We start from the raw sequence: 13,254 nt of genomic DNA on the forward strand, positions 1-13,254 counted from the left end.
GTGCTTGCAGGTTGTCCTCCCTTCCTGTCGGCGTCACTGTGTGTACAGATTGTCCTCCCCTCCTATAGGTGTCACTGTGGGTAAACATTGTCCAAACCTCCGATAGGTGTTGTTATGTCTGCAGTTGGTCTCCGCTGCTGTAGGTGGCGCTCCGTTGGGAAGACTCCATTCTCCCAGTGAGTGGTGCTTTGCCTGCGGGCTGTCTTCCCCTCCTGTGTGTGGCGCTGTTTGGGGAGGGCTTGTGCTGTTGTCGATCGCTGCGTCCGGCCTGTGCGAAGCGGAGCCTGTCCGGGAACCTGCGCCTGTAAAGGGTGAGGACAGCGGGGAATCGGGCGTGGGGCCGGTGGTACCCGAGAGTCCGAGCGACCCCGGCTCTGCGGGGCCGGGTCAGGTCCAGACACGGACCAGTCCGGGTCCAGAGTTAAACCGGATCAGACACGGACCAGTCCTGGTTCACTGTTAAACCGGATCAGACACGGACCAGTCCTGGTTCACTGTTAAACCGGATCAGACACGGACCAGTCCTGGTTCACTGTTAAACCGGATCAGACACGGACCAGTCCTGGTTCACTGTTAAACCGGATAAGACACGGACCAGTCCGGGTCCAGAGTTAAACCAGGTCAGACACGGACCAGTTCGGGTCCAGCGTTAAACCGGGTCAGACACGGACCAGTCCGGGTCCAGCGTTAAACCGGGTCAGACGCAGACCAATCCGGGTCCAGCGTTAAACCGGGTCAGACACGGACCAGTTCGGGTCCAGAGTTAAACCGGGTCAGACATGGACCAGTCCGGGTCCAGCGTTAAACCGGGTCAGACGCAGACCAATCCGGGTCCAGCGTTAAACCGGGTCAGACACGGACCAGTCCGGGTTCACTGTTAAACCGGGTCAGACACGGACCAGTCCGGGTTCACTGTTGAACCGGGTCAGACACGGACAAGTCAGGGTTCACTGTTAAACCGGGTCAGACACGGACAAGTCAGGGTTCACTGTTAAACTGGGTCAGACATGGACCAGTCCGGGTTCACCGTTAAACCGGGTCAGACGCGGACCAGTCCGGGTTCACTGTCAAACCGGGTCAGACACGGACCAGTCCGGGTTCACTGTTGAACCGGGTCAGACACGGACAAGTCAGGGTTCACTGTTAAACTGGGTCAGACACGGACCAGTCCGGGTTCACCATTAAACCGGGTCAGACACGGATTAGTCCGGGTTCACCGTTAAACCGGATCAGACACGGACCAGTCCGGGTTCACTGTTACACCGGGTCAGACGCGGACCAGTCCGGGTTCACTGTCAAACCGGGTCAGACGCGGACCAGTCTGGGTTCACCGTTAAACTGGGTCAGACACGGACCAGTCCGGGTTCACTGTTAAAGCGGGTCAGACACGGACCAGCCCGGTCCCAGTGTTAAGCCCGACTGGACCAGCACCAGCCAAGATTCAGTAATGATCTAAAATAAACATGGACCAATCTAGGTTCAGTAATGAACTGAAATAAACATGGACCAATCTAGGTTCAGTAATAAACTGACCTAAATATGGACCCATTTAGATTAAGTGATAAACTGAGTTAATCATGGACTGGTCTAGATTAAGTGATAGCTGGATTAAATATGGACCTGTCTCGGTTCTTTAATAAACTGGAATAAACATGGACCTGTCTATGTTCTGTCATAAACTGGATTCAACATGGATCAGTCTAGATTCAGTGGTAAACTGGATTAAATGGACCAGTGTCGGTTCAGTAATAAACAAAATTATCCAGTGTGCGGCACTGTGGCTAGCACTGCTGCCTCACAGCTCCAGGGACCTGGATTCAATTCTGGCCTCAAGTGATTGGCTGTGTGGAGTTTGAACTTCCTCCCCATGTCTGTGTGGGTTTCCTCCGGGTGCTCCGGTTTCCTCCCACAGTCCAAAGATGTGCAGGCTAGGTGGATTGGCCATGCTAAATTGTCCCTAAGTGTCCAAAAGGTCAGGTGGGGTTACTGCTTACAGGGATAGGGTGGGGGCGTGGGCCTCACGTACAGTGTGTGGCAAGGTAGCATAGTGGTTAGCACTGTTGCTTCAGAGCGCCAGGGTCCCAGGTTCGATTCCCGCTTGGGTCACTGTCTGTGTGGAGTCTGCAAGTTCTCCCTGTGTCTGCGTGGGTTTCCTCCGGGTGCTCCGGTTTCCTCCCAAAAGTCCCAAAAGACGTGCCTGTTAGGTGAATTGGACATTCTGAATTCTCCCTCAGTGGACCAGAACAGTGTGGAATGAGAGAATTTTCACAGATATTCATTGCAGTGTGAATATAAGCCTACTTGTGACAATAAAAGAGATTATTATTATAAAGCAGGGTGCTCTTTCCAGGTTCGGTGGGCCGAATGGCCTCCTGCACTATCGAGATTCTGTGATTAAACAGGGACTAGTCTAGATTCAGTGATAAACTGGATTAAACAAGGACCAGTCTAGATTCAGTGAAATACTGGATTAAACATGCTGCCCGTGCTGCATGGACCAGTCTCGGTGCAGTGTTAAACTGGGTCAGGCATTGACCAGTCTGGGTTAAACAGGGTCAGGAATGGACCAGTCTGGGTTCAGTGTTAAACTGGGTCAGGCATGGACCAGTCGGGATTCAGTGTTAAACTGGGTCAGGCATGGACCAGTCTAGGTTCAGTGTTAAACTGGGTCAGACATGGACCAGTCTGGGTTCAGTGTTAAACTGGGTCAGGCATGGACCAGCCTGGGTATTGTAATGAAGTACGTTGAAACAGTTACTGCGAATGTTTCCAGCTTAGCGCTCCAACCATTGCAGATTCCCTCCTTACTGCTTGTCTGTAAACTTTTGTGTATTGCGATGGATGTGGAAGCGATGTTTCCCTTTGATTGAAGCTTTACAAACTTTGAGAATGATATCTTTGAGACTCTCAAAACTATTTTGGTAAACATAATGAACTGGTAAACATAATGATTTCAGAACTTTTAAATTAAATTGAGATAAAATATATACAATTGTAGACAACAATATTGCATTGACCTCTGTGCATTGTGATGCCCAAACAAAGTGTTGAAGATAATATAAACAGAAATGCAGATGCAACAGAAATATGTTCACCTATTATGTGCGGTCCTTGCTTGTGAGTTGTGAAATTAAGTAGATTTGAATACAAGTCCCGTACCAGCCTCCCCGAACAGGTGCCGGAATGTGGCGACTAGGGGCTTTTCACAGTAACTTCATTTGAAAGCTACTTGTGACAATAAGCGATTTTCTTTTCATTTCATTTCAAATGGACCCAGCTTGGGTCACTGTCTTCGTGGTGACTGCACGTTCTCCCCGTGACTGTGTGGGCTTTTTCCGAGTGCTCCGGTTTCCTCCCACAAGTCCCGAAAGACATGCTGTTAGGTAATTTGGACATTCTGAATTCTCCCTCAGTGTACCCGAACAGGCGCCGGAATGTGGCGACTAGGGGCTTTTCACAGTAACTTCATTACAGTGTTAATGTAAACCTACTTGTGACAATAAAGATTATTATATACAGTGGTTCGCACTGTTACTTCACAGCGCCAGGGACCTGGGTTCAATTCCCGGCTTGGGTCACTGGCTGTGTGGAGTCTGCACGTTCTCCCCGTGCCTGCGTGGGTTTCCTCCGGGTGCTCCGGTTTCCTCCCACAAGCCCCGAAGTACGTGCTTGTTATAGGTGAATTGGACATTCTGAATTCTCCCTCAGTGTACCCGAACAGGCGCCGGAGTGTGGCGACCAGTGGATTTACACAGTAACATCATTGCAATGTTAATGTAAGCCTATTTGTGAAACTAATAAAGATTATTGCAAAACTCTTTTATAATTGTTGTAAAGCCTTAAACACTTGGTGTTTAATCAAAGGCTTAATTTTCTAAAAACTTGAATGCGTGGATTATAAAATTCAAAATAGCTTGAAAAAGTATTTTATTTTGTGGCTGTGGGTTTTTGCTAGTGGCCTCGCCCAAGTACAACAGTTAACCTAATATTATAAATAGAAAATTCTGCAAGTACCCAGCATGTCAGGCAGCATCTGTGGAGAGAAACAGAGTTGACTGGCGTTTCAGGTCGATGAGCTTTCATCAGAAGTTGACAGCTGGGCACCTGAGACCTGGGTAGGGCTGGGAATGTTTACACAGGCAAACAAGACTTGGGGCGATCTTACAGAACCATTAATACTAACGAGCAAGGAGAAAAGGAATTGCAAATGTGTCTATCATAATTACAGACTCTACACGCAAAATTAAACTTGGAAACAGCGGTTTAGATTTAATGACTTCTACAAGGTGGTAAATTATTGGTACAGGTTCTCAGGCAGGAAGTGAAAGCCAATTGTACCAGCAGGTTGAAGAGGAGATTAGATGTCTGGAAAAGGATTGGAACATTGTAAGAGAGGTACAATATTTTCCAGACATAAGAGGTAGGCCAGATGAAGCACAGTCCTATTCCCTCCCTGTACATTCCCATGGTTTTGTGCAATGTTAGCCTGTTGTAAACCATGTACCTTTTACTCAATTCACATTGTGTTTCCTGTTAATAGATTGCACAAAATGCCTGCCGAAGGAGTTCCTCCAGTTGACATTTCAGATTGCGACAGACTGAATGGGGCAGGTTTAGCCACCTCAATGGTCCCGGACACTCTGCAAGAAAACGGATCCCATGCTGATTGTCGGGATGCCTCAGCCAGCTCTGACACCTCGGACAGCCGACCATCCACGACCGGCGACGTCCACGCTGCCGACGCAAGGGGTTCTCAGAAAGTCCTCCAGATTGATCGGCAGCAGATCCAGGCGGTGGAACAGAGTGCTCAGGCTTTGGAGCTGCGAGGTCTCGGAGTAGATGTCTACGACCAAGATGTGCTGGAGCAAGGAGTGCTCCAGCAAGTGGACAGAGCCATCAATGAAGCCAGCCAGGCAGCCAAAAGAGTTGAGGCAGAGAAAGAGTACCATTCCGTTCTCGATGAACTGAGGTATTGAAGAGTTTCACTGATACTGGAATAAAGAATTTCAAGTTTCTGATCAAGTCATGCAAAATATACTATTGCTTGTATGCAAAGTTTAAATTAAAGTAGTGGATTAATTTATATGAAACACATTGGACACAAGGTTAGACTATAAATCTGTACACATTTTGACATTGCATTGGACATAATGGGCCCCAATATTTCTGTGCCTAGAGGACACTGGCATTGCCCTTTTGTGGGTTGGGCTGAGACCTCTTTTTTGCCCTTGTTTATTGCCGCAAAAAATTGTGCCGCAGTATTGCTGCTGATGCGCCCCGCACCCTCCCCCTCGCCCACCTGAAGTAGCAGAAGTACTGACGGGATTGTCCTGCATCCCTACATACGCCAAGGAATCATATCCTAATGAAGTGAGACCCAAAGCTGCAGGTTAGCTTCCAACTGGGACCAGTGGAAACCTTGCTTTTAAGTTTCAGAACTTCTTTTAGTTAGAGTGGTGCACCCTTCAAGTGGAGAGCCAGGGAATTGCTGGGACATCTTTGCCCCCACAATTGGCGCAAAACCCCAGGTGTGTAAGCATTGGAGAGGGTGTGTGCCTCCTCCAAGTAAATGTCACTGACACCAGGATTCAGGATGGGATCGGAGCAGGTGGGCAAGGATACCAACCCCCTTCCCTCCACACTCCCTGGAGAGTAAACAGGGATCCCCTAGGGCTTTTGGAGTCAATGATTGCTGTCCGATTTATTGCCACTTATAAACAGCCATAGAAGCAGATTCTACCACTTGTACAATTGAAAAATAAAGTTATATGTAACAAAGTGAGGTTTGGTTCAGTGTTTTAGAATTCCATGATCGCATTAAGGGTTGGGTTGCGTAAGCCAATTTTACTGCAGCTATAAATTGCAGTCCATTCACCTCACTTGTTTGAGTCGTCAACTCTTTATTAGCTGTGCATTGATCTCCAAGGATTGCTTTTGCAGTCAATCAAAGTAGATAGATCATGGGCATTCTCTGACGCAAAGCATTTCTGTTCTGTGAGATGAATTATTTGTGTGTTTACCTTTTGCTTTAGATCCGCTACCACATGTCTGAAGCACACAAATAAAATCATTGAGCAGCTGGCCCCTCATGCCGATAGTAATAAAGAAGTGAACAGGAAGCTGGAGTCTGTGAAAAGGCAGAAGGAAAACAAGGTACTGCCCTGCACTTCCTCCCCAAACACGTGACGTCAAGATTCTTTGCGGATTCCAGTATTTCCCTGCGATTGGGAGTGAATATTACTTATTTCAATATTTTTATTCAAAAGTCTTTCCCCACTGCCCCACACACCAACTTCCTTTTTCATTCATGGGCTATCACGGGAAAAACAGCATTCGGTGCCCAGCCTTAATTGCCCTTGAGCGGTGAAGAGCCACGCTCTTGAACGCAGCTACGTGGCTTGCTAGGCCATTTCGGAGGGCATTTGTTGCAAACCTGGAGGCACGTATAGGACCGACACAGTAAGGAGGGCCGATTTCCTCCCCTAAAGGGGAACCAGTTGGGCTTTTACAACCATCTTGATGGCGATCAGGTCACAATCAATTAAGATAACCGTCTAAATAGAGAGAAAACAGCTTAACCCTGCATGCGATCAGAACATCTAAAGCAATATATTGATACAGAGTTTGCCCGATCACAGTATGTTTAGTATGGCGGCGTTAACTGCCCGGGAGAAGCATTGTTTTGTGGGTGAGGAGTTTGTGAATACTATTCTCCTTGGTGGCTTACTTTAATTTTGTTCCTGTCCATAAGGAGAGGCAGCTGAAAAAGATAAAGGCCAAACAGAAACGGCTCCAGGCCGTACTCAGTGGTGCCGACATTGAGAAGCTTGAAGCTGAATTCGAATCTTGCGATGAAGGTAAAGTGAAGGCTGATTTGGTCTCGTTGTTCAAATTTATTTACCCTGTTAACAAGAGTTTTGCCCCTGTCAATTTTTGATCAGGTCTGGTGGTTTTCTTTTAAAATAGATCAATGAGTTGTGTAGCTGATGTTTAAACCCAATGGTAATATGACATTTAACCCATTACAATTGGCGGGGGGTTGCCCTATAGCTGACAGTATCTCATTGTGATTTTAAATTTATCTTAATGATTGCTTACCACCTTATACTTAATAAGCGTCCTGGTTGGTATTGTCGCAACATCTTGGAATATCTATAATTAAATCGACGTGGAAATCTCATGTTATGTAACATGAGTCCAGGGTCTTTCAGACCCATGCTGAGATGTTTCGAACTTCCGTGTTTGTTTTGGAATTTGGTTTTGTCCTCCTACCGTCAACCATTAATCTCAAAGATACAAAATTGATGAAGCAGATATTGAAACGCTCCAACAATCAGGCTAAAACACTTGCCAGAAACAGCTACACCACACACAGCTGATGTCACGGGAATGGGCTCAGTGCAGTTATACACAGAATTTACAATACAGCAACGGGCCATTTGATCCACCTAGTCTGTGCTTCACTCAAGTCTCCCATTTCATTTGCCCTGCCTCTACCTTTCGGCAAATCTTTTCCTCCCTGTTATTCTCATGTCAGCGAGTAGTTTCCCTTTGACAGCATCTAAGCTAATTGCTTGCACCACTTCCTGCGGTAGCGATTTTCTCACTCGCACCACTTTCTAAGCAAAGACATTTCCCCTTATTTCCCTCTTGGACTTATTCAGCGTTATTTGTATTTATGGTCCCTAGTTCTAGACTGTGCTGCAAGTGTAAACATTTCATGTCTACCCTATCCAAACTGTTCATTATTTTAAAGACCTCTATTAGGTTTCCGCCAAGTCTTCCATTTTCTAAAGAAAAATCACAACCTGTTAAATTAGCTATAATCTCTCAGTTCTGACAGAATCCTTGTAAAATTATTTTGTGCTTTTACCAGTGTTTCAATGTCAGTTTTAACGTATGACGACCAGAACTGTGCATTAAGTGTGAACTGACCAGGAAACTACACACAAGTGTAACATAACTTCACTTCTGTTGAATTTTGAACCTCTGGAAATAAAGCCCAGCGCCTTGTTAATATCATTAAATGCAAATAGTCATTTGGTAGGACAGAACTTGAATATTGCTTGAAAAGGACACATTTTGTCAAAGCTTTTCATCTTGCACTCATCAGGGCAATTCACAAGAGTACCAAATTATAAAGGAAACAACAATTTATGCTGCATGAGAAGAGAGGACCGATTGGTTGGCAAGTGGACACTGATTACGGTGCTGCAATGCTGCTTTTAATAATTAGTTCACCTATAATCTATGTTCCCTTTGCTCCTATATTCCATCCAGACTTCCCATTCTCTGAGGTGCAGGTGATGTTTCTGTTTCCCTACCAATGTGCATCACCTCACTTTGCTAATGTTAAGGTTCATTTGCCAATTGACTGCACAGTCTGCAAGTTTTCAAATATCATCTTGAATTATATTCGAATCTTCCTCCGTGTTAGCGTCAGCAAATTTTGATATTGAGTTATTCGTTTGTCATTGTCATTCATGTAAATTATGCAGAAAAGTGATCCCACCACTGATCTTGTGGGACACCGGTTTCTGCCTTCCTCCAGTCTGAATGACTACGCTTTGCCCCTACTCTCTGTTTCTGGTATTTAACCAATTTGTTATCCATGCAGTTATTTGTTCTGTGACTCCACATGCCCTAATCTTTGCCCTGGGCCTACCATGTAATACTTTATTGAAGATCTTTTGAAAATTCAAGAACATGGCATCATCTTCTCTACCCGAACTGCATTAATATTTGTATTAATATTCTTTTTATGCTCATCCTCTGGTGCAGTTCTGTTACCATCTTTAGTCAAATCTTATTTACAAATGGTTAAAAGATCAGATCACTCCAGCATATACCATACGTAATTGTATGTAAAATGACTCAAGCATAAGAGCGATTGTCACCCTGTCTCTCTAGCTAGTGCTAAGCTTTCAGGCTCTTGATCTACAGGTTCCCTTTTTTTACTAATTTTGCAAGCAGCCTGCCTGCTCCCCTTTCTATAACATACCATATATTTAAAATGCTATCTGGATTTGGCTGCTGGTAGGCTGCTTTGCTTGCCAAATATGTTTTGATTTTCATTCTTGATTAACTGAAACAACATAGTTTCCTGGTCTCTAACCCACTTAAGTGCACGGTATGGGCAGGACATGGGAAAGCAAATGTATATTGGGTAAATATCCATATCCCTAGAGCCAAGTGACTTCAGAGAAAGTAAGACAGCCTAATTGTGCTCTCCTGCTTCCTGTATCTATACGGTGTTTAAATAGTTTTAAGATTGCCATTTCTGTAAAAGCAACTGAGACACAAATCGCATTGCGTTTTCAGTAGCAACAGTTTGGCATCAGACCTTTCACTGAACCCAAGAGTTGCATTATAAAGCAAGTAGCCAAAATGTAATTTCTAATTAAATGTCACATTAGAATAAGGCAATTTGATGGCATCTTATTGATCTTCTTGCCAGAACCAGGTCCTTCATCGTTGGGAAGCATGTTGATGCCAGTGCAGGAAACAGAATGGGAGCATTTAATCCGGACTGGACAGATGACACCTTTTGGCACCAAAATACCACCGAAAGAAACAAAGAAGAAACCTCGGAAGATCATGCTGAATGATGCGTCGGACTTTGAGAAGTATCTGGCTGATCAGGCAAAGATGTCTGCAATACGGAGAAAATCCTTTACCAGAGGGATCAAGAAGAGAAAAGGGGCAGGTGCAGTTCAGGGCAAAGCTGGGACTTCAGAGGAGAAAACTCAGCTTCCAAAAGGCGTCCGCAAGGTAAATGGCAGTGCGTCAAGAACGGACCGAAAACTGAAAAAACATTTGCAGAAACTGCAGCGCAAAACTCTTGAGATTAAGTTTAAAGCGAGTGTCCCACCGGGAGAGAAGACCTCCCTGCAAGGATCAGCGAGAGGGCGAGGGGCGAGAGGCTCAGACAGTGAAGAGTCCCTCTTTGTGCCTGATGAGGAGTTGCTTTACCCAGATGAAATCAGTGACAGTGACGATGAACTATTGGATAACAGCAGGTTTAAGAAAGCACGAAAGAAGCAGCGACACCCGAACCACTCAGGTGAAGGTTTCTCACCAAGCTCAGGAGAGGATGAGTCAAGACGCAGGATAAAAGCGCACAAGGATGATGGAAATGAAGATCTGTACAGGAAGAGATTAAGGTAAATGGATTTAATTTTACAATGAAGGGTTAATTCTGCAAATTAATGTCAGAATGATTGTAATTGATAGTTGTGTCAGCCGTGGCTCAGTTGGTCACATTCTGGCCTCTGAGTCACAATGTTCCAAGTCCCACTCCCAAGACTTGAGCACCAAAATCAAAGCTGGCATTCCAGTGCAGCACTGTGGGAATGCTGTACTATCAGAGGTGCCGTATTTCGGAACAGGCATTAAACCATCCGCCTTCCTCCTTGGGTGGATGCAAACGATCCCACGGCACTGTCTCGAAGAAGCGCAGGGGAGCACTCCCTGATGTCTTGGCCAATATTTATCCATAGACTATCTGGTCATTATCACGTTGCTATTTGTGGAGGTTTGTTGTGCCAATATTGATTGCTGCATTTCGTACATTACAACAGTGACCACAGTTCAAAGGAAAGCACTTCATAGGTCTTAAAGCACCATACAGCCAAAGTCCAGTGATCCTGATAAACCCTATATGGATACAAGTCTTTTCTTTAATGGCTGAAGTGATTGAGAACACGAGAAACATGTTAATATATTAAGGAGAAGCAAATCGGGGGAGTGACCTCAACCTGAAGTACTTCTCTCAATGCCAGATACAGTTTATGGATAAAGTCTTAAGGTACCTATTAACTTTTTGTCATTTCCTTGGTAAATGTAAAATGCTAGAGGTCATAGAAGCTCCTACAGTGCAGAAGGAGGCCATTCATTCCTTCGATTCTGCACCGACCGTCCGAAAGAGTACTCTGCCCAGGTCCACTCCCCCGTCCATCCTATCTGATCCCTGTAGCCTGCGCATCCCTGGACACGAAAGAGCAACTTAGCATGGCAATTCCACCTAACCACATCTTTGGACTGTGGGAGGAAACCGGAACATCCGGAGAAAACCCACGCAGACACGGGGAGAACGTGCAAACTCCCGAGGCACCCGAGACCGGATTTGAACCAGGGTCCTTGCCGCTGTGAGGCAGCAGTGCTAACCACTGTGCCGCCGTGCCACCCACCACATTTATCACTTCTGTGTGACTCCCACTGCCAAAATCTCATTCACCGTTGACGTACATTGCAATAAAAATTGAGTTGATCGACTGCGTAGCATCGCCAATTTCCTGGGGCCCAAATAACTTGAACCCATTCAGTTGATGGTATAACTTGACCCAAATGGTGGCCAGTAGGCAGAAACAACACCATTGCAGAAGCAAATGGCTTATTATTTCTCGCAGATTGCATTCCTTTGAGTACTGTGAGGCAGGCAACCTGCCAGCCAGAATGGAATCATTTTGCAAATGTTATGTGATGGTAACCATGATTGAGTTGAACAGGTATCAAAATCCTTCCCGATCCCGAATATTTATGCTGACATTTCCAAAAACACTAAAGATCATTTGCTTGCTGTGATTCTACTCACGGTCTGTGAAATTTCTCCTCAAATGTTTGAGGTTCGTTTATTTTAACCTCATAACCAATATATTTTCTCACCCCCTTTGCCTCTTTTTAAAGCATGGTAGGAATTATTATTAGTCTATTATAAAAATAAATGTTCTCATTTTCGGGTCAGTGCTATTATATTAAATGCATATCTTTTATCACTCAGCACGTATAGCTTCTGTCCCTCTAGTAATCTGAGACACAGGGTGAGATGATGGTGTAGTGGTATTGTCACCAGACGAGGAATCCCGAGATCCTGGGAAATGCTCTGGGGACTAGGGTTCGACTCCCACCATGGCAGATGGCGAAGTTTGAATTCCATAAGTATCTGGAATTAAAAGTCTAATGGTGACCATAAAAAATTGTCATTTGTCGTAAAACCCCATCTGGTTCATTAATTCCTTTTAGGGTAGGGAATCTGATCCACAGATATTTTTATAGATGCACCAAGTTGCTTAAATTGTGAGAATGGATTCTTGACACGGACCTTGACATAGACCCGGTTTTATTAATGGCCACATCTGTACCGACCCTCTGAGAGAGCACCCCATCTCGTCCCACTCCCCACAACCCCACCTAACCGTTGGACACTTAAGAGGCAATTTAGCGTGGCCAATCCGCCTAACCTGCACATCTTTGGACTATGGGAGGAAACAGGAACACCCGGAGAAAACCCACGCAGACACTGGGAGAACGTGCAGACTCCACATGGACAGTCACCCAAGGCCGGAATTGAACCTGGATCCCTGGCACTGTGATGTAGCAGTGCTAACCCCTGTGCCACCATGCGCCTAAAAAAAGTCATGGAATTGGTTGATTGAATGGCACAAACAATTTTGACTTGCAATTAGAAGCCGTTGATCAGCTCTGACTTTCTATTCACCAAGCCGTTCTCTGCAGTGTCCCTTTAAACATTTCGCGTGACAACCTTGTATATGAAATGTGCTGGAAAGTTGCAATGTCTTCCGGTAAGGATTTCGAGCCAGCACAATCAACTTCCAATTTTCAGATCACATAGCCTATCATGTCAAAAAAAAACAGCAGATAGCTCCAAAATGTCCTATCTGGCTTTGTTGGCATCTATAGAAAAGATAGCTGAAGTTCCTTGGCAGGAAGATGTTCGGTTAGAATACTTAGATGGATAGAAAACGTTTCAATATGTATTCTAAACTGACTTATTCCCTTGATTTAATGTATCCCGTTTACATTGAATTAAGGTTATGGCTTTTTCCCTGAAAACCAGCAAGATCCAGTATCCAGCACTGACTCTGTCCCAAGGATGCTGGTTTTGATACATTCTACCTCTGTTTTAGATTTTATATGAATATTTCTAGATAGCATATGGTGATTGGGAAGTAAAATGTAGGAGAATAGCCCTGGAGTACAGACTGAGATGTTGGGAGATGCAACACTGTGGTGCTGCAGCATACCTATTGGTGGGAGGGTGTAATTACAGTGTGACCAGTTTGCAGTGGCAGTTTCCATTATAATTGTAGACACAGGAATTTATAATAAAAGTTAACACAAGTGTGACAGATAAAATGACAACAGGTACTAAGAATTTATGAATATTGGTTAACATATTAGAAATAGAGATTTAGTTGCTGGTAGTACAGAACTAGAATATTGCTGATAAATGAG

General features: G+C 44.9%; 1 protein-coding gene across 3 annotated transcripts in view; it reads left to right on the forward strand.

Moving 5' to 3' along the window:
- The first annotated feature begins 243 nt into the window (after positions 1-243).
- Positions 244-13,254, forward strand: part of LOC140406373 (DNA excision repair protein ERCC-6-like) — a 54,480-nt gene continuing 41,469 nt past the window's right edge. For 2 of the 3 annotated variants that reach the window (XM_072494461.1, XM_072494463.1), the window contains exons 1-5: positions 244-311; positions 4,541-4,969; positions 6,033-6,153; positions 6,752-6,857; positions 9,458-10,163. In XM_072494461.1, the coding sequence (XP_072350562.1) occupies positions 4,551-4,969; positions 6,033-6,153; positions 6,752-6,857; positions 9,458-10,163 (1,352 nt within the window). In that variant the 5' untranslated portion in view covers positions 244-311; positions 4,541-4,550. Of the gene's footprint in view, positions 312-350; positions 621-4,540; positions 4,970-6,032; positions 6,154-6,751; positions 6,858-9,457; positions 10,164-13,254 lie in introns of those variants that run through there. The other variant, XM_072494462.1, reaches the window with a different exon arrangement.

The sequence above is a fragment of the Scyliorhinus torazame genome, unplaced genomic scaffold, assembly GCF_047496885.1.
Source record: "Scyliorhinus torazame isolate Kashiwa2021f unplaced genomic scaffold, sScyTor2.1 scaffold_513, whole genome shotgun sequence".
Taxonomy (NCBI): Eukaryota; Metazoa; Chordata; class Chondrichthyes; order Carcharhiniformes; family Scyliorhinidae; genus Scyliorhinus; species Scyliorhinus torazame.